This window comes from Dinoponera quadriceps, unplaced genomic scaffold, assembly GCF_001313825.1.
Source record: "Dinoponera quadriceps isolate SergipeBrazil2010 unplaced genomic scaffold, ASM131382v1 scaffold96, whole genome shotgun sequence".
NCBI classification, from domain to species: domain Eukaryota; kingdom Metazoa; phylum Arthropoda; class Insecta; order Hymenoptera; family Formicidae; genus Dinoponera; species Dinoponera quadriceps.
In genome coordinates this window covers 385,988-410,669 of record NW_014554269.1, presented here as the reverse complement: position 1 = coordinate 410,669, position 24,682 = coordinate 385,988, and the positions used below count along the sequence as shown (strand labels likewise).

At 39.2% G+C, this 24,682-nt stretch overlaps 2 protein-coding genes across 8 annotated transcripts in view; one reads left to right on the top strand and one right to left on the bottom strand.

The window, feature by feature from the left end:
- The window catches only part of LOC106752349 (MLX-interacting protein), a 28,878-nt gene extending 6,381 nt beyond the window's left edge, over positions 1-22,497 (top strand). For 2 of the 6 annotated variants that reach the window (XM_014634007.1, XM_014633989.1), the window contains exons 2-16: positions 886-1,244; positions 11,247-11,353; positions 14,159-14,232; positions 14,611-14,736; positions 15,552-15,765; positions 16,037-16,132; positions 16,236-16,515; positions 16,725-17,292; positions 17,380-17,559; positions 18,510-18,651; positions 18,936-19,036; positions 19,219-19,682; positions 20,078-20,201; positions 20,309-20,438; positions 20,746-22,497. In XM_014634007.1, coding sequence (XP_014489493.1) covers positions 895-1,244; positions 11,247-11,353; positions 14,159-14,232; positions 14,611-14,736; positions 15,552-15,765; positions 16,037-16,132; positions 16,236-16,515; positions 16,725-17,292; positions 17,380-17,559; positions 18,510-18,651; positions 18,936-19,036; positions 19,219-19,682; positions 20,078-20,201; positions 20,309-20,438; positions 20,746-20,867 — 3,078 coding nt within the window. In that variant the 5' untranslated portion in view covers positions 886-894 and the 3' untranslated portion in view covers positions 20,868-22,497. Of the gene's footprint in view, positions 1-885; positions 1,245-3,544; positions 3,945-11,246; positions 11,354-14,158; positions 14,233-14,610; positions 14,737-15,551; positions 15,766-16,036; positions 16,133-16,235; positions 16,516-16,724; positions 17,293-17,379; positions 17,560-18,509; positions 18,652-18,935; positions 19,037-19,218; positions 19,683-20,077; positions 20,202-20,308; positions 20,452-20,745 lie in introns of those variants that run through there. The other 4 variants (XM_014633998.1, XM_014634016.1, XM_014634023.1 and 1 more) reach the window with 4 other exon arrangements.
- LOC106752375 (RPA-interacting protein-like) lies at positions 21,072-24,661 on the bottom strand. 2 transcript variants are annotated; one of them, XM_014634044.1, is made up of 3 exons: positions 24,400-24,661; positions 23,427-23,652; positions 21,072-23,315 (listed from the first exon to the last, which is right to left on the bottom strand). In XM_014634044.1, the coding sequence occupies exons 1-3, from the start codon at positions 24,496-24,498 to the stop codon at positions 22,984-22,986; spliced, it is 657 nt and encodes a 218-aa protein (XP_014489530.1). In that variant the 5' UTR covers positions 24,499-24,661; the 3' UTR covers positions 21,072-22,983. The 2 variants fall into 2 exon arrangements, with proteins under 2 accessions (XP_014489530.1, XP_014489539.1); XM_014634053.1 differs by having other exon boundaries at positions 23,427-23,664; positions 24,400-24,487.
- Positions 24,662-24,682: the final 21 nt, after the last annotated feature.

Below are 24,682 nucleotides of genomic sequence, written 5' to 3'. Positions count from 1 at the left end.
TACTACCTCTACATTATTATTATTGACAGAAATTCGTGGTTGTACTTTTCAATTATCGATTTACTAACCGATGATTATTAAGATTCAGAACCATGCGCTTTTATTTTTACGTGAACTTAACCTTCGCTGAGGCATAATGTTCGCGTGTTATGTATATTTTAGCTTTGCAAACTAGTAAACTCATTCATTTCATAGTATAATTGATATTCATTTCATGATATCAATCGATATAACACTTCTCCAAGTCATGTTAAATTTTTACAAGTTTTATCATTTATGCACATGCTTTTTTTCTCTCTATCTCTTCCTTTTTGTTTCTCTTCCCAGTCTCTTGCAGAACTCGAATATAATATACTTTGAAAAAAAAGATGCATCAGGCCAAACTTATCAGAAGCTTGATAACTGCGACTTGTTGTGTCTGTCGGGTTTTCCTTCTCTATCGCAAGCGCGCGTAGACTCGCGCGAGTACTTGAAATGAGGTCGTCTAATCCCGTTGCATACTATTTAGACGGGCCTATTTTGATCGGAAAAATGTAGATCAAACGTGTAATCGAATTATCTGCAATGGAGTTTTTGAATCTTCCTAGGCTAATAACTGTTTTAAAAATCAGTGAGCTACGTAAATTTTCAAATTATCCGCGTAAAACAAAACGATGGAACAATAGTTGTACCAAAATTCAATATACAAGTCCAATAATCGAATAATAGTTTCAATCTAACCTCCGTAGCAATCAAAAACACAATCGATGGACATTTATTTAATTAAAATATACTCGACTCGCTCGTAGTCGAGAGTTCTCGCGCTCTAATTCTTTAATCACTCCTCTAAGTTTATTGAAAAATAATTCACATATTGAAAAGACCAATCGTGTCCTTGTGGAACAGGGTCGCGGAATGCAGGCCGAATTGATATACCGGAAACCTACGGCGATGACGAGCTCGTCGAGTCAGGGCGGTTTTCATCGTGCCGGAAGTGGTAATCGAGAGAGCAGCGGCCGAGACTCTCGGGAGACCATACACTCTGGCCACTTCATGGTGTCAGACTTCGAGGCTGAGGCTCAGGACGACGAGGACGAGTTGGCGGTGCCGGTGCCCGACGAGGAAGTCAGGCTGTCGATCATCGCCCAGCCCGGCTTCTCCGTCGAGCGGTTCATCGCCAACTCGTCGAACAACAAGAGCTCGCAGCAGTTGAGCATCGAGACGTCCTTGAACAAGCTCTTCCAGTGTATGTCCCTTGCCTACAGGTGAGTTCCTCCTTTTCTCCGGCAAATCCAGTATTCTGTTTCTCGCGTAGGTGCATAACAAGTAGTATTGTCCGTATAAAAGCCGGGTATTTATACATCCGGCTACCCAAATTCGCGGGTATTACCCAGAACGGAANAAAATTTTTTTTTTTTTTTTTTTTTTTTTTGGGCGTACATATACTTTCCTCATCAATCTGTGTATTTAATATTTTGATGAGTTCAACGAAAAGATTCATGGTTTACCAAACATCTCATTTTATTTTAATATATTCTAATATAAAAACGAAATGTCTTATAACGTATCTACTTTTTTGTTTAACTTACCTTAAATATTTTTATGCGTAGAATAGCTTGAAGGTTAAATGAGTAGAATCAATAATAAGAAAAAATAACCGGATTTCGGTTACTCGAATATTTGTAATTGACAATATTAGTGACAAGCACCGTTCTTGAGTGATCTTGGAGTACAATGTTGCATTTGAGCAAGAACATGTCGATCTTACGGATTATCGATTCGTTCGTTTTTGCTCGTATGTTTAAGCCTTTATATTAATATTAATATTACAAATCTCCACAATATGAAATTATTTTCGCGTGTAATTATTTAAATGTTATCTTTAGACATGACACGGTAAAACAATAATGCGAGACGAAAAAAAGGTCGGAACTGAATGAAAATCTCTAAACGTCGCGTGATTTTTGAAGCAGTAGCTCTTTTGAACGTTGTTATACGAAGTCTATTTAAGGTTGACACAGAGAACGGCGCTATCTTAAGAGGCACGTTGCAGTCGATAATCGTTGATTTACTCGCCTGATTAACTAAGATAACATTTTATATGAGACAAACACTGGATGCGGGCGCGCGTTCGTTGTGTCCTCCGGTGGCTAGATTTCCTCTCTTTTCTTTTCTTAATCTGAACCATACACTTGTATCAGTTGAAATACGGATAAGACCAAGGGGCCGTAGCTGAAACTAACGTCGAAGTGGATCTCGACGTTAGACTAGATTTATCTATTGAAATTATCCGAAGAGGAAGTGCCGCTCGTCGATATCCGCGTAAAAAGGCGTCATAGTGTGTTTCGCTCGAGCTCGGCAACCGGACAAATGCTAGCTGCGTGGCTGGCAGCATTCCCGCTGATAAAAGACAATTGAATTAATGAAAGAGAGGCCATAAAACCAAACGACAACACTGCAATTAAGCGCGGCCTCGCCAAAGCCGCGGCGAAACACGGCTTCTGGCCGGACAATTTCCGTTTTCCCCGCGCCACCAACGTCACTCCTTTTACGCGCTCCAGTCCCCGTAAACTCGGCTCGGTTCAAGTTAACCCACGCTTGACCGATTCTGTTATCTCTCATCTCTTCCTACAGACGAAATTCCAAATAGAAATCGGCCAATATTACGCAACTGAACTATTGATGAAATCAGCTGATATTATCCGTCGTAAAAAAGACTGACGAAAAGTCTTATTAATTAATGTGTGGCCAAATGAGAGATAATTTTGAGTAATTTTAATCCCTTGACTGCCAATTGATGGGAATTCTCGTCATTTTGAATTTTGCGTTCACTGCTGCGAAAATATATTTTCTCATGAAATATTTCGTTAGATTATTAAAGCCCCTAACTGATTTTATCACTGAAATATAACGAAAGGTTTTTGAGTATGCTGAACACAATTTTTGAATCCGATTTGCGAGAAATGTTGCCTCAGAAGAAATATATAGAAAAATGAGAATTTATCGGATTTTCGAATATTCTTCTCATGAGTTTATTTTATTATATTAAAGTTTTTTAATATTTTACAATAAATTGATGACTTAAACAAAATACATTTAGGTTTTTAAATTTGCTGAACATGATCTTGAAGTCGTATTTTTCAAATGTTACTACAGAAAAAAGATACGGCTACCAGAAAAATGAGAATTTGTTGAATTTTCGAGTATTCTCGTCATGAGATAGATATCTTGTATTAAAGTTTTACAATGAATGAAATATAATATTTAGATAATTTAAAAAAATGTCTACATTTATTGCAAACTAACATCAAATTATAATTAAAATTCGCTATCTTATATATTAGCCACCGTTTTGGATTCGTAAAAAAATTTTTTTTTAATTCGACTCGAAATTCGTCATCAGCATCATCAAAAACCTCCATATATAAATTATCAGTAATTTTCGAGAACTTTTTTGGCTTTTGGAATTTTAGAACCAGTTGAGGAAAATAGTGTAGCAGTGAAGGGGTTAAAAACCTGACAACAAAATAATAACGAGAGATCTTTTCCAGGGAGAGAAAATAGCGTCGTTCGCAGTCGCGAGCGAAACGGCTTCGCAATGCTATAGTTTGAACTCTCTCACGCGCGTGCCTGCGGATTTGAATAATAACGAGATGTAATCAAGACTCGTTTGGTTGGGCGTTGCATCGCGGAAAAAAGGATAAATGGGGCGATTAATGATCGGTCCGCACAGTAATGACTGTCATTCGGAGCGTATCTGTTGGACTCGTCCTCGAAGATAATGTTGAAAAAGCAGAATGGTTCGCAGTGAAGTTTGGAAAGTGATTCGCGCAGATCGCGGCTATCCTGCGCGTTATTTTTCTCGTTACCAGCGTGAAATACACGTGACGTCGGCTTGCGGTGCTACCCAGCGGTCTTCAAGCGGTATCTTCACCGCGCATGTCGTGCCGTGGAAAATTAATTCGGTAAGCACGTGATTTTCTCTCTTTTGATCGTTGAGCTATCGCTCGGGAAATCTACCGCTACGAACCTACCATGGGGGCTACGTTGAAACGCCGCATTTATGTATAACGTTGAAGCGGAGTAGTTATGTGAAAATTATAAACCGAAATATACCACAAAAAGAGAATAAATTATATGTAGTAATTTATTGAGATCATTAAATCATAAAGCAAATTAATTTCCAGTCGAAATTAGTTATTTGTTAAGTGTCGTAAAGACATAGAAGAGAAATTGCTACGTTCTTTAAATTTTACAACTTTTTAAATTGTTGAATTTCTCTTTAATTTTCTAAATTTCTTCTTAAATATGTTTTTTTTTCTTCTCATAGAAAATTTACGTAGATACTGACGTTGTGCGCGGTAAGTGAATTTTATTGATATGTCGCACATGGACGAGAGAAAAATAAATAGTAAACTGTATATTCGATATCGCGATATTATTATCGCAATGCGAAATTTGTAACTGGCTCATAGTTTGTGCGGCAAATGTGAATGGGCGGGTGAGTTTCCTGTATGCGCGTTATCATGAACTCGACATTTATGAAATCAACAAATCGCACCCGCGTCACGTGTCGACGTCCACTTTTCCGTCCGAGTTGCGTAATGCGCATAATGCAAACATCGATGAATTCATCGTGAGATTATCGTCGATAACGAAATAAGAACACAGACGGCCTTCACCGATGTCGCTCTACAACAAATGAGATGATACAGGCATCTTCGTTCATCCCGAGTTCACGCTCCTTGGCGATTCACGGTACGAGATTTTAGCAGATTTTCTGTAAAATACATTCTGAACCCCTGCATCGTATAACGATATCGACAAGAGATACACCTTATTAGAGAATTCTTTGAGATCACTTGAAGATCTTAAAGAAATTTATCCGTGTTACGATCGAATATCTATTTTTTTATTTATTTGTTTGTTTGTTTACTTGTTGAATGAAAATGATATACAAGGAATTATATTCCTTATGAAATTAGGTTGTTACTTTGTTTTTCTCTGAATTCTCTCGTATACCAAATATACAACATACAAGACATACAACACCATGTCATGATAAATCTTTTATCAGTTTCATAATTTTTTCTTGCTTTGGGTTTTGAGAAAACCCAACGTTGCCATCCAGCCACTTAAATCACCTTTTATCACTTTTCTTAATTCACTTTTTGTGAGTTACTAACGCGAGTTACTAAAAAAATTCATTATCGTCCAAAATGGGTGGGTCATTATGGTCATTTTTTTCCTGAGTCGCCGTTAAATTTGCAAAATATAAACGTTCTACATATATTTTTGCCGTCTCTCTTAATAAAACTGCTTCAAAAGCAACCGATGCAAAATATTTGCATCGTTTATGTACTTGGTCTTCCTTGTCATGAACTTTCAAACCTTACTATGAAAAAAACTCGCTACATGTTAAGTTATCCAATGATGAACCTGAGAAGATGAGAGAGTTTGTTTTGTTCGTAAATAGCCTTAGTTCTCTGAATTTGACAAAAAAGTGTCATTTTTGGTCACTATTTTGATGTCTGAGAGGTCACTTTTTGTCACCTTTTCTGCTAAGAAGCAGTCATTATTTCCTTTTTTTTTGGTTCCGATGAAGATTAGACGGCAGTGCTGGGAATCGCATTTTCTCGAATCTGGCTTCTTACTTCGGCCAAACGCGATACCACGTCGACATTTATAAAATTCTTACGCAAGGTAACAGTCCGGGATTGAATATCGCCGATCTCGAGGATCGAAATCGTAAATTCACCGCGTTTGTATCCCGATACCCACAGGGGCATGAAAATGACCCCTTATTCGTGATAATCGAAACGCGATAACCGTCGCGCGGATACGCCTGTTTCCGCTTGTTTGCGACATTGGAAATCGAATTTATACATGTAAATGTATTACGGCGATTTTGCATGCTCGTGATCAATCGCGTTGCATCGCGCTCGCACGAGACCGCTTTCGCACGTCGTGAAAAAACGAATTGCGCTAAATTATCGTCAAGACTTCTTGTTCAACGCATAACGTGTCGCTTATCGATCAAAGCCACAACGTAGTCCTCGTGGATTCTTCGAAAACTAATATGAGCAACAAATTTCAAAGTGAATCGTACGTGTTAATATATCAACTGTTGCACCAACGAAAAATATGATTGAAAATGGAGGAAAAGTGACTTTACAACATTATAAACGAAATTATTCGCGCACAATTGAAGATGAACGTACTGATGTCGATGCAACGTCGCGAACGTTCTTTCAACCGTTGGAAGCTTCTACAGTCATTTTTCTTTAGGATGGTCCGTCATGTTCGTCTGGATATCCAGGATGTCGTCAAACCGCTCTCCCTTCATTTGCATGTTTAATTTTGCGAATAAAAAAAGTCTGTCGGAGTCAAATCTAGTGAGTGCGGGGGGTGATGTACTTGTTTACGGGCCAAAAACTGGGCCACGATTGCTGCAGAATGCGCCGGTGCGTTTTCGTGCAACAGAAAAATATCCGGTTCAGCGTAACGGTGTGGACGAATGCGTTTGATTCATATCAAAAGATCGACGCGATTCTCTCTAGGTAGTACTTGGCAGTGACTGTAGATAGTGTTGCCGGGATGAATAATGAGGTACGTTGATAACGTGAAATACATCTTAATAAATAGTCTAATGTTAACATTGAAAGATCTCGCAGATGTCCGAGAGATATTATTTATACGTTCAGGAGAAAATCAGTCTCGGAATTTTTCAAACGGAATAGGCCATCGTGTAGATGATGTCTGGCATTAGCGTGCACTAGGAACAGACAATGTCATTGCTACCGCAGCTAAATTTATTAGCTGTTCGAATTAAGACGCTACAGCGAACGATATAGTTGTACCTTGCAACAAATGCATTTTATTTCTAATAGTTAATGCCGTTGCTACTGCAGCTACATTTATTAGTTGCGTTAGCAACAACGTTAGCTGTCCTCATTTTAGCTGCCACAACTAGATTTTAGCTCCTACAATTCTTTCTCTGCGTGTGTTTTGAGCATGCGATCCAATTTTTATTTAACTATAAAATGTTGTCGAAGAAAGACGAGATTTCGATAGAAATATTGACTAGACCTTTAGAAATACAGACCCTGTGGCACGTTATAGGAATTCGCGTTGTAAGAACTCGCGTTATACGGAAGTCTACTGTATAGCCGTTAAGGGAATATAATAAATATTTTAACTTCGTCTTGAGCTGAATTTCGTGTTTGTCATCGGATTGATATAAGACGAAATTCAGTGAACTTATTGTATTCCCTTTTAACGGATATATTCTTAAAGGTATAGTCAATATTTCTATGAAACCGAAATCTTATATCGTGTCCTTCTTCGACAACATTTTACACTCTACTAAGGATTGGGTTACACGCTCAGCACAGCAACGCTAATGCCGGCCGTCGTCTAAAACACAGATTGATCGCTGATGGCATTTGCTTTCGCGTTTGTATCTTATTGAGAACGGACAGGAATTTTTCGGATAGAGAAATCGAAGACATGTTATTACGTCTGAAGGTCGTAGGACAAGGAAAGTGAACATTCTCTAATCTTATTTTTATCAAACATGGAATGCACAAGTCGAACCGTCAGGGACGCATCCGCTTCACAAGCAAAAGAAATGCGACGTGTGTCGCACAACGTGTCTTTTATCGACCAAGGTCACTGCGTCATCGCGGCCGTTCGTGGTGCGTACACCATACGTACGCGCCAACGTAACACTTCCGTACGAACGCATCGCGAGCAACGCAATGCAACGCGAGGCAACGCGGAACGAGGCGAGAATCCGCGCGAGTAGTCCCTCTCTTCGGCTAGTCGAGAGCTCGAGAAAGGAGGCTCGCCGATCCGGTGGTCAGCTATTTCCGTTCCCCGGCTATTTCCCCGTGTGCTTTTACGTATGGTAGTCGATGCTATCGCGCGAAAACAATTTATCACTCGAATTCTATTTGGGGCTCTATTTGAATGTCGCGGCTCGCGTTCTATCGAAGTCGCATTTCGATTATCCTCGCGATGTGGGTAAGCCTCTTGCACCTCCGAATTAATATAATTGATCGATCTTCTTGAAATTTGAGATTGTCTCACGAGTATTTTTGAAGACATTTTCTTTTACTATATAATATGCCAAAGGGATATTTTCCCGTGTTTTGATAAATAAATAAATAAATAAGTAATTCTTTCGAAAGAATTTTCGTGTCGGGCTCAGTCACGAGAGCAGTTACGAATAATTTTGACAAATCCCTTTCGGTCGTCAACGTTCTCGTGTTTATACGAGGCTTCGGCTTATTTATGTTTCGATTTGAAAGCAATTAAGATACATTTAACATAAGAAATCTTGGATTGTGTAAATCGTTTTTTAATTTTTAATATTGAATTTCCTCCAAGAAATGGTACTTGTCAAGAATTACAAATTGGAGAATTGAATAAGTAGTACTAGTACGAGAGAATCGCTTGTGATTCACTTGTCCTTAAAACTCGCCGATTTCGGGATGTCTTGTGTGGCGAGAGATTCGAATATCGAGATCGACAAATTTAACTTAGTTTCCACGGTGATCTTTGCTCTCCACTTATAAGTCAGATAATTAAAGCCGCGAGACTCTTAAAATAAAAACGGTATCGCGGTTTTCGTGACGCTTATCGAAGTGGCGAAATTTCTCACCGCGCTCAGACGTTTACGTTATCGGTGCTTCTCCTCATTTTTTTTTAGGAAATCACTTCTCGTAGACGAAGACGGCGAATCTGTCGCTAATTATTTTTTCTTGTCGCCGTTGAGTTTCCCAACAATATGATAAAACAATCGAATCCCTGCCACGACGGTTGATCGTGCGCCGCGAGAGCAAGCGGTGCATGGCGCAATGAGCAAATAACTCGTTATCTGATAATGAAATCCCTCCACGCTGCGTTTCATTAATTGTAAAAATGAGGGCTCGCATCCGATGACTTGCGCGTATTATTGTGCAAACAGATCTTCTCAAATTGCCACGAGGAAACACGTTTCACACCAGTCGCGCGAATTTGAAACCTCCCTCGATATTTTTGAAGCGAGTTTTCGACTCTTTTTTTTTTTTTTTTCATCAACGCCTCCGTTCTTTTCTTTTCGCGTTCGGTATGGGCAAGGGATCTTTTACGAACCCGCACGACGAAGGATTTTAACAGGTATACCTTCGTGATCACTTCTCGCTTTATTTTCGTTTGTGTGACGTCTCAAGAGCCGAACTACCTGAACTACATTCCTTGGGGAATTCGGGTGGGAGCGATCCTGTTCGGCCTCGTTGCTAGAATGTCCTTTTTTCCAGATATAAGTTTTTCCGTGTCCCTGCCGACGACGAATTATCTAATCGTGCCAGAAAAATGAAAATGCCAGTACGAAGGAACACTCGGACGGCAGAGCAGGGTCTAATACCAAGGAAAACCCTCGGCGTATCCGCTTTCACGCGATACGAGCAAGTGGAAATCTCCCGACTGCATGATATTTTCTCCCTGTTGACTGTTCTCTGGCGAGACGATATATCGACGAATGACGATAACGGAAAGTCCGTCGTGAGATTCCGGCCGCGCGCGCTCCCGCGCGCATCTCTCAAAGATTGAAGTCGACAGTTTCACCTTGCAGCGAAACGGAACGATTTATTGACGCGCTAATGTTCTTATTCATCAAATTGGAAATTGATCTATGTCGTTAAAAAAAACGTAGAAACGCACTTGTAATTATTTCGCGGTGCTATCTGGCTCTAATACATTCAATGTTAATAATGAATTTATTTTCTTTCTATGTAGAATATTTCACATATTTAAAGTAAAAATACCAATACCTAGACACGTACCGCTCTCTTCTACAATTATATCTCGATAATTATTGCGAATATCGTAAAACGTTGTGGGATTTTTTTTGTTCACTACAATCCATTCTACGTCCTTATGTACATTCGCATTTAAAGACCAAACAACAAGAGTATCCACGCTTAAATACGTATCCAAGTATTAGTATTTCTACCTTATATAGAAAATTAGAAATACACAATGCGGCAGCGTACTCGTACGGTGGATTTCGTATGCATCACCACAAAATTAAATTTGTGAATTATGATAACAGCGCTATAACGAACACGTTATGAAAGAAACATCCGAGCGATACCGAGTCAGCTTTTAACTCGGCAAAGAAAAGCTCCGATCATAGATTTCAGTTCGATCGAACGAACGTCCGAAAATGAAGAAGACACACACGCACGTTTGTTGATTTTGCGCGTGAAAACTCACTAGATGTCTTTAATCGCACTCTCGGAAAACTTTGCGCCTTCACAGTGCAGAACCACGTGCTCCCCCCTCCGACGATAGCACATCCGTCGAACCATCACAAGCACTCACGATGCCGACGAGTCGAAATTATTTGCTACGTCTACGAGGGCAGTCCGATAAGTACTTAGCCTACAAAAGAAAAACGAAAATTTTGGAAAAGTGGCGATTTATTTCTCAACATAGTCTCCTTTTAGCTCGATACACTTGACCCAGCGATGCTCCAACTTCTTTAACCCATCTGAAAAATACGTTTTCTCGAAGTCTGCAAAGTAGGCCTCCGTGACGGCGATGACCTCCTCATTCGGCCAAATTGGTCGAATTGGACTACGAACTGCTGTCCCATCCACCGTATTCTTCAGATTTGGCCCCGTGCGACTTTTTTTTGTTTCCAAATTTGAAAAAGTCACTCGCCGGGCAGAAATTTGAGTCGAATGAGGAGGTCATCGCCGCCACGGAGGCCTTTGCAGACTTCGAGAAAACATATTTTTCAGATGGGTTAAAGAAGTTGGAGCATCGCTGGGTCAAGTGTATCGAGCTAAAAGGAGACTATGTTGAGAAATAAATCGCCACTTTTCCAAAATTTTCGTTTTTCTTTTGTAGGCTAAGTACTTATCGGACCGCCCTCGTATTTAATACCGTCATAACTGATCCTCCTGATCCGTTTGATTGAAATGTTTTCGAGGTTAAACTAACGTGTTTCATTGAATAATTTATTCTTCCCGAGAAGCACGCGCGGCTAGCTGGTTCACTGATTTGCATCTTTTTTTATTCCGTCGCACGTAATAGGAAAAATACACACGCGCGCGCGATGAACCGTATAATTATCGAAGTATCAAGCGTCGCGAGAGCGATGCGTGCGAAGCGCGAGCGATGGTCCACGGTCGCGCGCGCGGCTCGTATCGCACGATAAAGGTTGAAGTTATGATATCGCAGTGGGTATGACGTATGGGCACTTGAATTTGTTCCAGACAGAAGCTGACATCGCCCAAGTGGAATCGCTTCAAAGGAATCAGGCTGCGATGGAAGGACAAGATCAGACTGAATAACGTCATCTGGAGATGCTGGCACATGCAGTGTAAGAAACATTTTTACATTCTCAGCGCGCACACGCACGCACGCATGCATGCGCACACACACACACACATACACACACACGCTCTCTCTCTCTCTCTCTCTCTCTACTATCTCTACTTCTCCTCCCTTGTTTTCCACGCCGATATGTCAAACCTAGGAACGAACCAACGGGATGTCTTCTAATCCTCGCATAAATGTTCATCTGTCGAACAGGTACGTCCTTGTCTTATCGAGAATGTTCCTGAGAGGTGCAACCATTATCGATAAATATCGAAAGTTATCTACCGTGGTATATCGGCACGTCCGGAGAGAAAGAGAATTCCCTCGGATCCTAATCTGCTTTTATTGATGTCCTCAATCGGGATAGCCGATGCTCAATCAAAGCACTGTAACCAGTCCGTAGAAGTGTTTCTATATTTAACTATTATACATTCCAGTTAGCGGGACTCCCGTTACAAGAATGTGATAATCCAAACGTTTTAAATACGTCACGTATTTGAAACGGTACACACGAATTATGACGGGGAACTAGTTTCGTCGGCCGCTTCATGTCCAAAATGAACCTTGTCAGGCATGGGAGCGACTTATTTTCTCGCTTTTCTTCCCTTCTTTCAAAACATCTCACTTTTAAGAAAAACTCGCTTTTTTCTTCACTCGACTTGAGCTCTTTCAAAAAAGAACACACGAAATTCATGCGTTGTTTCTTAAGGAAGTTCTAAAGGAATTGAGGTAAGTTTTATGAGAATTCGATAAAATTTGCAATTTGGTTTTTAAATTACACGCATGGTGTATCGCATTGTCTCGATTCTCTTGTTTTCGCTTTCATTTTTTCAATACGGAATTAAAACACTTTTGGAGAGGGGCTCTCCTCGATTATAGATTTGTCGAGTCCTCGAAATTCTCTACGATTAAACAAAATCACCCTCAACCTACTCTATCACGGTTCATTGACATTTCGATTACCGTGATATACACGGAGTGCCGCCTGTCGAGTTCAGACAGCTGCTAGCTGTCTTGCCGTCGAATGACCGGATAAGTAATTACCCGTCTATTTAAAGAGCTCCATCTCCGCGCTACATTCACACCAATGGTACTCCACGTTCACCTGGCGCATATCCAACTTATCATTACGAGCTGGGAAGTCGGTCTAAAGCTATACGCACATTCGTGGAATTCGATCGGTGAATTCGTTCCGCGAGCGCGGAAAAACAGGTGGAACGTGAAGTGTCGAGATAAGAAAAATAGAATGATGGCGTCGAGCGGAAATAACGTGGCGCGGTTGTTTCTCCTTTTTCTTCCTCGCACTTGTGCAATTAAACTAGAGAAAAATAGAATGGGCCGCGAAAGGAAAAGAATCGATTTCTAGCGTCGACGTCGATTAGATTTTTGAGATTTCAACGATCTATTGTGCAATTATTTGCAATTATCATTATTCTATAGTTAGAGCGATTATTCTGTTAGTGAAACATTCAGACAATAGAGATATTCGGATAATAAAGGTTCTCTCCCATTCTAGTAAAATGCTTGCCGACATCAACACTATCTCAGATTATAGGCTAACCACGTATGTGTAACTGACCTATACTAAGTTACTTAGATTTGAGCTCCGTGGCCGAACTCCTCGCCGTATGATTCCTTGAACCGGTACGTCTGTACTCGTTAAGTGAGCCAACAATAGTAAACGCTGCATCCATTATGACGGCACCGCCGTCTGCAATTACGTCTCGTGCCGTTTTTTTTTTTTCTTAGAGCTCCGTTTGCCATTGCATGTTAATAATAACACAAGTCGATAAAACAATTCTTGTCAAATAATAACTCTAATCCGAATAGATGTTTCTTATAGATTTTCAGTCATAAAAAACAACGCCGCTGGCCAAATTGCTCCATCATGTCAGATTTTAAAGTTATATGGGATTTTAAGACAAGAAATCAGCGATTTATAGAAAAAAGATATATAATATATAATATCATTAATTGTCAATAAAATAATAAAAATAGGTGAATTTTTATTTACACATTTATTTCTTGTTAGCAAAGGATAAAAATCGCAAATAGCAAAAATTTATGTTAAGAATATAATACGTTAAAAAACAGGCACTTTTTTATGTTTGACAAGATTATTGAGAACGAATATGAATTTCAATGTTATGGATTCGATTTTCTTCATAATAAAATCTCCTTAAAATTTTATTTAAAAAATATGAGAAATGGCTGATAAAACAAATTTTTTTAGAATAAAAATTCTACTAAATTCCACTATAAGTTTTTTTTTTAATTTTTGAAATGTCACATTCAAATTTTGATATTATAATAAAAAGAATGTATTTAGCCGATAAATATCTTGATAAATAGCCGACAAAACCGATGATTTCTTATCTTAAAATTCAAAATAACTTTAAAACCTGCCGCGATGGAGCGATTTGGTCAGCGGCATTGCTGTTTCTATGACTCAAAATCTATAAGATTCACCCGCTCTGATTCGAGTTATTTGTTACAAACCTTTTTTTTTTGCCCGTGTAATCATAGCGTAATCGTAGCGTTAAGCGCAACAATCAAGGTAATTAACTTGCCGGTCTCGGCATTTATCATTCGACGATTACCATTCTGCGGAAACGCGAATCACGAAATTACACTCGAAGAAGCATCCGAGATTACATGAGGGGAAGGAGGGGAGGAGATCGCTTCAACACACCGCCGCTTGAAATCCTTTTATTTCCGCGCTGCAATTGATCAATTTCGTGGATTGAAGCGTATCTCAGAAATTGCATCTAATGGGACGTTTTCGTTTTCCTTTTTTCTTTTCCAGTTATACTGAAGCAAAGTACACTGGTGTGCCAATTCGCGTCGCCGCTCGACGTTGACACTCACAACAAACCCGAGGTACGCCTCTCGCATTTCTAATTCGATGAAATACGCATTCGATCCGGTGGTAGCTAGCGAAAGACGTCACACGTTATTATTAACGATCATGCGAAATAACAACCTTATTATATTATCCGGCTCTGCCCTCTTGCGTAATTGGAAAGTGTCTTTATCATACATCGGCGACTGCCCGTTTGATTAGATAATTCGTCGCAGTTGTAATTCCTCGGAAACGTCTCGCTAGTAAACGACACATACTCTCGCGCGCGCCTGCGGCAATTCGGTTAGGGGGAAAATCCGCATAAGCTAATAAAGTCGGCGAGACGTTTTTCTACGCTCAGTAATAAGCCGGTGTAATTGCGCTTGAGCGTGAATCAACGGCGTATCTCTTATCAGGCGGTGGTGTTAGAGGGGAAATACTGGAAGCGAAAGCTCGCAGCCGTCACAGCGGAATACAAGAAATGGCGTATGTTCTATCGGAACAAGATCCTTGGCTGGACGAGCAAGGATGGCAGCGAGATGGTACGTAGTTTAATATATATAATAACTTATATATGTGGCGTAGCAAGCTAATTAATGTTTGCATAATGAAGAACATAACAAAAGATAAATAATTATTAAAATTAAAGGTGTCACTCTAAATCTCTTTTACCTTTACATATTGTCGAAGTCATGAGTAAACTTGAAAAATGTAAAATTAAAAAAAATGAATAAACTTGATTCTCGCATTGCCAATGTTTCTTTTTTTTTCTTTCTTTCATTTTCTTATGCGATTGAAAATCTTGAAGCCTTAACCATCTTCACTTTTAAATCTGCCGCTGGACTGCACGGATGACACATTCCGTAAAATATCATTGTTGCTTATTTAATGCTGAAGATGCCCAAAAAATGACACAAAAGGTCCACTCTTTATTTAATTTCGATTTAATTATCTTGTGTAATTACGCTCTCTCTTGTCATTTGAGACGAAACTAAAAATTTAAATTTTTAGTATTTTATTATTTGTATTTTATTATTTGTGTTTGCATTTAATATCGCTGTAATATCGGCGTTCGACTCTCATTTGCCTTTTGTGTGTTTATCTTTATTTTTTTTTTGTCGTATTGTATATCATTAGAGTCTCTACTTCTGCTTGTTTTCAGTTTTAAGCTTAGAAAGGTTTTAGGCGGCAGTCATTGGTGATCAAAAAGTTATTAGCCAGAAAAGGTTAAACGTAATTTATAAATATTATATTTAATAAATATATTACTTATATATAAAGTCTCTGTTATTATTATAACATATTAATGATTTATTAAAAAACGAGAAAATGATATGTTTTCTCTTTATTTTTTCAGATGGAATCACTAGACATGCTAGACTGGGACAATGGAAGCGGGACCATCGGGGATTACGGGATGGAGACAAGCAGTATATCCGGAAACATCAGCGGTGCTCTGAGCGGAGAGAGTATGATGGTTGACGAGGACTACATGCAACAGATGGCCGACACCCTCTTCTCGACCATTGCTTCCGGTCAGCCGATGTACTTTCCTGATACTAGAGAAATCGGTAATTTCTCATTGGGGATGTTCGACACGCGACTTAAGATTTTCGCATTTCGAATGTAAGAGATCTTAACGTCGAAAGACTGTTTTCTTCCGTCATGAACGTGTATCTCGGGTGAGTGGCGAATATATAACGTCCGTTATTCTCTCGATTATCGGTGAAACTCATCACATCAACATCGACGTTAAGATCGAATTACATTGATCGCGCGGCGCTCAGTTGCGCAAGTACTGCACGTAACGCGAATTCACACGCATCAAATGTGACTTGACAGTCCGAAACGCCAGTTTAGCGGACTTCATTCAACCTAATCTGGATGCTCTACAGCCGAACCTCGATGAATTCATGGACACGTTGGAGCCGCTGCAAGGTATTACAATGCGATCGTGCATGTGTCGCTTGCGTACAAAAAAAAAACTGTCGCTCGGGATTCACTCATGCATGGCATAACATGTTGTTTCTCTTGATTTCAGAATTTCTGAATTCGAAGCTGCCTCCAGTGCCCGAGGAAGACGACATGTTTCGGAATAGCAGTCTAAATGCTAATTACTCCGACCTAGACCTGATGACCCCGATTACTCAGATGAACGAAATAAACGAGAATCCGGCGATAAAGAACGAACAAAGTTCGCGGCAGCAGCAACAGACGCTGGCTCAAGAAGCACAGAACGCCAACATGCAGAATCTCCATTACACCGCCAAAATATATACTCAGCCCCAGCCTGAATCATCGGCTATTTACAGGAATAGCATGTGAGTGCACGCTGGATTCCTATCCTCTCTTTAAAATTTCTCTTCACCTTCATTATCATACACACTTGTAGCCACAGTGGGATAGTATAGTCATCCTGTATAATCATCTTTGCAAATCGAATTCATACCTGACGATAAAAACACGATAAATTCGACCGCTGGTCACTAATAACGCTAATCACGGATTCTCTTCATGTTATTCCCTTTAGAACGATGACCGAGAATTACAACTCGATTCAGCCAAGCTTCGAGACGCGCCTCACAAGTCAACCGACGCGAGAAAGGAGTCGGAGTGGCAACAGCGGCGGCAGCAGGACGACGTCGTCGAGGAGTAACCGCGTGATACAGCAAGCCCAACAGCAGCAGAATACATACCAATCGGGCGCGCAGCAAACGCAGAATTCCGTGTTCCAGCCTGCGTCGCAGACGCAGTCGTCTTACGCGATGGAAATACAGTTAACGCCCGTGCAGAATCAGCAGTCGGTGCAGATCGCGGCGTTGAACGATCAGTCGGTTAATCAGATATCGTCGATCGTCGCGGCCGCGACCGCCAGCGGCCACGTGCCGAATCTGGTGACGGTGCAGCATAGCTTCGCGCCGGTCGCCAACTCGTCGCCGCTGCAAACGCAGCAACGAGCAATTAGGCCCTTACCGCCCACGCCGCCGATGTCCACGAAACCGTACAAGATCGTGCAGCCGCAGCAGTGTTACAAGTTCCCGAGCCTCACGCAGAATTTCAACGCTCAACAATGCAAATTCAACGCTAACAATTTCAAGGTAGAACACAATCGTCGAGAACGTAACAGTGGCCGTGGCTTTAGGACCGCGCATAAAAGAACGAATGCTAATTGCGTGTACCTTCAGACTCATCCTACGCAACAAGTGATATCGGTGTCGGCGGAGCAACCGTCGCAGTCGCAGATCTTGCTGCAGTGCAGGCCCCCTGTACTGGACATCACCGCGCCTGCTCTGCACCCTACCAAACTACTACCTCAACCTAACACGTCCAGCGCGGAGGCGGAAGAGATCTTCGCCGTACCTAAGGTCAGTGCGGCTTCTGAGGCGATTTAAGTTGAGGAATAATCCAGGAATTTTATCCAGAGGCTTTATATTGTTTTTGTATGAACTGTACACATACATATATACACACACAGTCGGCAGATTAAGGGTTTAAGGGGCCATTCAACAATTACGTCATACCACGAGGAGAGAGGGGGTCTAATAGCTTGCATGACGATCCGTGATGACAGGGAGGGGAAGGAAATAAAGACCACGGAACGTTACATTAAATGGCATAACATGTAAATATGGATGCGCGAGGTTTTCTTTTGCATTTGTGATACATTTCGTTATATTTGGTGAAAATTTGCAAATTTTGATATAGTTTTGTGTTAATTATCAAAATTTTAACTTTTGAATATTTATTTTTTTTTTTAATACAACTTTTACTAATTAAAATTATGGAGTAATTTGATGTTAGGTGCCTAAAAATTATTTGTATTTTAGAGGAAGATAGCGTGCAATCTAATAATTATTACCTACAATATGATTAGAAGCTTTTTTTTTTACTCGTTGTCAACAGGGAAGAGGGGGATAATTCTATATGTGACGTAATATTAAGAGGAGACAAATATTTATGACGTGAAGGGGGAGGGGAATGCCCAAATTTAGCGTAACGTAATTGTTAAACGGACCTTTACTCCGTTTAATAGATTTTTTTCGATGAGTCTCGCAACGCATGTCGTGTGCAGTGCAAGAACTCGTCTTTTAATAATTCTCAGAAGATATTTTTCTATTGGACATGAAACTTATCGAAAATAAAAACTGTTGCAACCTCTAATCTGTTATGTGTATGCGTGTATGCATATGCATTACGCAGGACTGTAGTTTATCTCACAATAAATTCATTGCTTTATGAACCTCAGCTTCAATCTTAATTTCGGCTTCAGCTTCAACTGTACATTATTATCATCGATTTTTTTACGTTTCTTTAGTACCAAATAAAAGGAAGGAATAGATCACGTAGCAGCTCGTCCTTAACAACGCCTAGGATACATCCGCCGTTGGTATCAGCAGTGAGCGATCCGGCTCTAAATCTGAATAGCAACGTCTTTCTCGCGCATTTGCTCACGAACAGTACGTATATTCTTATCATACTGTTTAAAAAATGTAAATGTCACCCGCACAGGAAAATATACTTATATATACTTATAAATACCGCACTTGGAAACGTTAGTTTTGTAACTAAGTTAAAGTGAGAAGACTAAATTATTAAAATATTAAATTATTAAAGTCGTTGATAACTAAAAAATTAAATTTCGAGTATTTTACAATCTTCGGACACTCTTTCTCACGGTACAATCCACGATCGTCATGTTATATTGTCCTCTAACTGTTTGCTATTATTATTATTTCCTCAGCCTCGTCCACGCAAGTGACGACTACACAACACATTACCACTCCAGTGACGGTTCAAACCATGCAGACTTCCAACATACAGCAGGCGCAATCGCAACAGCAGGTATTACCGAGAAATATCAATCAATTTACATGACATGATCGTAACTCAGTTACAGTAAATTCCGGTTAAATTTTCGCCTGCATTTGAATTTACGTTGAAACTCCGATTGATTAAAAAGTCCTTTTCCATTGTATTATAATTCTATACCGAGGGACTAATTTTCTCTTATATCTCTTTTACAGGCGATGCAACCGTCTACTTGCAGCCAACAACAAATCCTTTTAAACACGAATAATCAAACGCATCAGTCTCAAACTAGTCCCGGCTCGCCGAATAGCTCGAACGCTCACAGTCCGCAAGCTTTGAGCCTCAGTCCTCTGCACAGTCCCATGAGTATAGGCAGCCCTCTGTCACCTAGTCGCGGGTACATGAAAGGTGAATCGGAAAGAGGGCAGTACAAGGAGCAGAGGAGAGTCGGTCACATTCACGCGGAGCAGAAACGTCGATATAACATTAAGAATGGATTCGACATGCTGCACAGCCTGATACCACAGCTCAATCAAAATCCCAACACGAAGCTGAGCAAGGCCGCGATGCTGCAGAAAGGGGCGGACTATATTCGGCAGCTGAGGACGGAGAGGAATATGATGAAAGAGGAGATGGATAACTTGAAACAGCAAATCGAGTGCCTTAACACGTCTATTAGGTATGATCGAACGCTCAAAATTGAAGAAGCCCATTTTTTTCCACGCCTGTCTTTGAATTCATACTTTTAAAGAATCTTATTAGAATTTTAAAAATTGGTAAATTATATAAAAAATGAATTAGCATTGTGTGCTATAAAAATCGTTTATAATGTATAATTTACATTTGTGATAAATATCTCAGACAGTTTTCTCCGTAATGCTTTTCAAAGGTATACATTTAGGACAATATGAAAATATGAACTCTTCAATTAGAAAAAGGAGTAATAAAGATTATATATATACATACATAAATAAATGTGTGTGTATGCAGAGCGCATGCAATAGCATATGAGAGTAAATATGTGCAGAATTGTGTGCGAATTTCGAATACTTCATGATAATAATACTCTTGTAGTAATTGTCAATCTATGCTTCCTGCAACGGGTGCTCCAGTTTCTAGCCATAGAACAAGCAAGATGAAGGAGATGTTCGACGAGTACGTGCGTACGCGTACGCGGGAGAACTGGAAATTCTGGATTGTATCCTTTTTTCTTTCTACACACTCCGAGGCAGCGGCGAGCGCGTGCCACAGAGTGAAATACGCGACGCAACATCTCCGAAAGATCTTCCTTAACGAAACAATCAGTTTAGTATATTGTTAGAACCACTGATGTTAACCTTCGATACTTCCGTCTCGACTGCGAGTATAAACGACTTGAAGATGAGTACAATATCGTGGGTCGAGCAACAGTGCTCGCTCGCCCGCCTCAGGCCAGGTTTGTACAGAAAGTGAGGAACTTAAAAGAGCATACTTAAGTATTTTCTTTGAAAATATGGAAATAGTAACGAATAACGGAGCTAGTTCGAACGAAGGTGTAATTTTTGCGATTTGAATGGAAATTATATCCGCGGGAAAGCAACAATTTCATATTGTGTTTTCAGTATCCATCGAAACGATTCTTTGAATCATTAAATTCTTAAGTGTACTCGTCGAAGCTGTAAAGGGGATAAAAACAGTTAATTGACGAACGCATAACACTGCGAATTACTTCGATTTTGTTGTAACCGAGGAATGATTTTCAGTTGTTCTAGACTCCCTGAGGCATCTATCTACTCAAACTGATATCTTGTCAAACCCGGCACGCCTGCCCGAGGAAGCGCTCGAGGCGATCAGTCAGACGAAACGCCGGCCCTCCACGCAGTGACCAAGTGCGCGATTTTGTTGCAACGTTGTTCGTGTTGTAGAAAGAAAGTTCAAGATTTAGATACGTAACAAAGAAGGATAGTTACCGTGTAGCTTAAGCCAGCCTATGAAGAAAAAAAAGGAAATTCTCAAGAACGGTTTTGTCACAGCAGACCGATGAAATATCACTTAACGCGATGACGCGGGCGAGAAAGCAGAATTTAAGTGCAATTCCTCTTTTTATTGCAAAACGTCACGTTGAAGTTGCGAGAATCCATCGTGACGGATTTATATAAGGCACGTTTTATATTTAAATACACGTGTATATTAACCATCACACCACCGCCACCACCAATCATCACCATATATACACCAAAATATGTACTAATGTAGCTATCGATATGGCCGCGCACAATCGTTCGCAGGTAATTATTTTGAAAGAAAACAATTACATGTGTAGTTCCACGTTTATTACGCGCGATTATGTATGCGCTATCTTACAGCTATACCAAAAGTCGGAGAGAATAATTCTATAATCAATACCTTTACAATGAAAATTGTATAACATTTCTAATGCTCACAATGCTTATCTACAAAGTTTATGAAATTTCGTAGTACGATAAAATTCACTCCACACCGTATTGGGAAACTTCTCTCTCATCCAAGATAATAGAAAGTTAATTTACAGCTATCGTAAATCTTATTAATTGTAAGGCGGAGATGCACAGACGCCCGTAAAATTTCTTTTTTCGTAATTATACAATTACGTCGAGCGAAGATGAAAGATGTCTCGAATATTAAATTATTTTTGTTCTAATACAACTATACGTATATACCGTACTTATACAGTGTCGTGTAAGTATGACTAAAAGTTACGTGATACCAAAATATTTCTATGCCGCCAATTGTATCCTATTGTCGAAGATGTAACGAAAATCAGTGCCATAACTCATCGTTCCGACAGAGTGCAGTCGAAGACAATTATGAAAGGGATAACTTGATGGAGGGCGTGACTTGAGGTATAAAGATGCAAGTAACTTTTGAACACGTAGGCTATCGATATATTGATCATACTGATATAGCATTTGATAAATTGCGCTGCCGTCGAATTGTCCTGCACAGTCGAGTCAGCAGAAGGAATTACACATAGGGCGATGATTGCATGGACGATAAAAAGGGGGTTGCTCAAACACGTAACACTTATGTTTACAACGTTATGCAATATAAGATCTTTAATATGGAAGTATCATGTGATAATGTACAAATCATTTACAAAAAGGTTTGACTCTACCGAATAGAGCTTAAGCTACGGAGGGCTTCTGCATATTGCAGCGTGAATTGCAGTGTGCAGTCAAATATTACGGAAAACGAAACGTCCAATACTCCGAGGAGGTGTTATGTTCTGTTTCTTTAAATTGTTGTTTTCACGTGTATTCTGAAATGATTCGTTGTTCAAAAGACTTTTTACGCACGACACGATATACAGACGCCCTCACTTAACTTACAACGTGTATATACATGTGTAAGTGATAGGTAATATAAGCGAACTCAGCGAAAGGGATGTTCTTTTGTACAATATGTATCATATAATCATGAAGACTCATATACTGTTATTACTTTAATGTTACAACATATGAAGAAACCCGAATTGATGTATTTTATTTTATTTATACCCGTATCACATTTTTTTCATTTTTGACCGTTATCAATGATTATGCTGAGAAATTGACTGCGATACAATTGCGGGGCAATTGAAATAAATTGGAGTACAAATATACATATATATATGTGTATATACAATTTTATGAATACAATCTTTTGTAAACATCGAAATATTCTTTCCTGAATTTATTTGTATCGAGACAAAAGACAAATCTGATAATTGATTTCTATTAAGTTGAACGAGTCACAACATAAATTAATACAATTCTATAATAAAGTCAAGCAACATTTTTTTGGACAGAGTCCTGTATCGTACAAATTTTAAGGAACACATTGAAATTAACTTATAATACAAATCACACAGTAACAAAATGTCATGTTCTATTCAAAGCGCATTGACGTAATCGATGTTCTGCATTTCTATTTAACGACTTCGCTCTTGCTTCAGAAAGCTAGCCGAAATTAATTGTAGACAATCAGCAAATCAATGCTAAAGTAGAACAGTCGTAACACACCATGTACAAATTGATGTTACCACTCTCGGATATTACTGTGAACGTTGGCGTTTTGATGCAATTGGTTGCATGCTCATACACACATTTGTCGATCAAACGTTTCGCTTCTTGCATAGTACGACCGGCCAACATCAGTCCGCAAGCTGCGCAGGTCAGACAATTACTTTCTTCGGCTAACATAGCTTTCTGGCAGGTTGGACAGGTCACATCATTGCTCTCGTTATCAGCCAATATTGCCAGATATTCGTCTTCCTCTTGCGAGATTCTATCATACTCTTGCAGCATCCATTGCTCTATATTAAACCACAATATGTTCAAGTAATTTCTGTCTGATCAGTGCTTCAAAACAGTAACTGTTCTATTGATAAAATGCAGTAAATTACTTTAAAAGTTTTTAATCAAACCTTGTTCTCTAATAACTTCATTTTCCAAATCAAACATTTGCTCCTCAGTCAAAAACTCATCTGTCTCTTGAGATATATTCTCTTTCCAATCTAATGTTAGATTTTTTATTTCTTCGCGTATTATTTCCGTCAATTTATCCTGTATGTGTCTCGAATTGAGTTCAGAACCAAATCTATGTCTGTTGAACAGTTGATTCCGTCTCTCTCGCATTCTCTGACGACATTTCTAAAATAGATTCTGTAACATTATTTGTATATATGACATTTATACAATTTAACTAACATACAAGACTGATCTTATAAACATTGATTTAAAAATCTGCCTGAAATCAACGTATATCCCAGCATTGGAAGAAAAACAGCATAGAAAATACATGCTAAAAGCAAAGTTAAAAGAAACAGATATGAAAACTTCACTGATTCTGCCTCTGCTTAATTTATATAGATACAACTAAATTAACATTTTCCAAGTACCACAGAGTCTATTGAATTTTATGGCATATCAAAGCATTATCATAATTCTTTGCCTTGGAAGAGAGAGGATTAATGCCAATTTTTTTGGTTTTTATGATTTAATATTTATATTTGTGAAAATTTAAACTTTTAAATCTTCCAAGATCTAAAATACATCTTGGTTCAATCGTAAATTTGATTTTTCGCGTTCGATAAAATATTAATCAATCAATATTATTAACGTGGTATATATTATTTTGAAACGTTTATCAATTTTAAATGTTCTTGATGATCAATCTTCATCTGCCAAAATACGGAATTATTAATAAAATATAAAAAGGTTTAAACGTAAATACGAATTATTAATAAACGTTCGTATATAAAATGGCACAATTGAAACATCGTTCCCCTATTAATTTCAGTCTTAATGAATCTTTTATTTATAACCACAGAAACCCCATGGTATCGAAAGTTCAACAAAATTTATTAATATATATAAGGTAAATATTGGCTTTCCAACCTCTCGCAACATCTCCTGCAACCGTGGCGATCCGTGTCTAACTTTATTCGCGTAATCTCTGCTCCTCAATTTCGTCGAATTCGTCAGGCTGTTTGCCATGACTTTTATTCTGCTGACAAAATCGAGCTGAATAGAAGAAATATGAATTTTCCACGAAGAGAAAAACGTCAAATTCGTTTAGATTCCAATATGGAGCAACTCTGTACGCATGCGCGTTGTGGCTTTTGCATTCAGTGTGAAATGCGCATCACAAATGACACGATGACCAATAAACTTTTAGTTC

Coding starts and splice junctions, on each gene's coding strand:
- LOC106752375 (XM_014634044.1), bottom strand. CDS start 24,498: ATGGCAAACAGCCTGACGAATTCGACGAAATTGAGGAGCAGAGATTAC. Junction 23,653..24,399: donor TGCAGGAGATGTTGCGAGAG/GTTGGAAAGCCA, acceptor AATCTATTTTAG/AAATGTCGTCAGAGAATGCG. Junction 23,316..23,426: donor TGAAGTTATTAGAGAACAAG/GTTTGATTAAAA, acceptor GGTTTAATATAG/AGCAATGGATGCTGCAAGAG.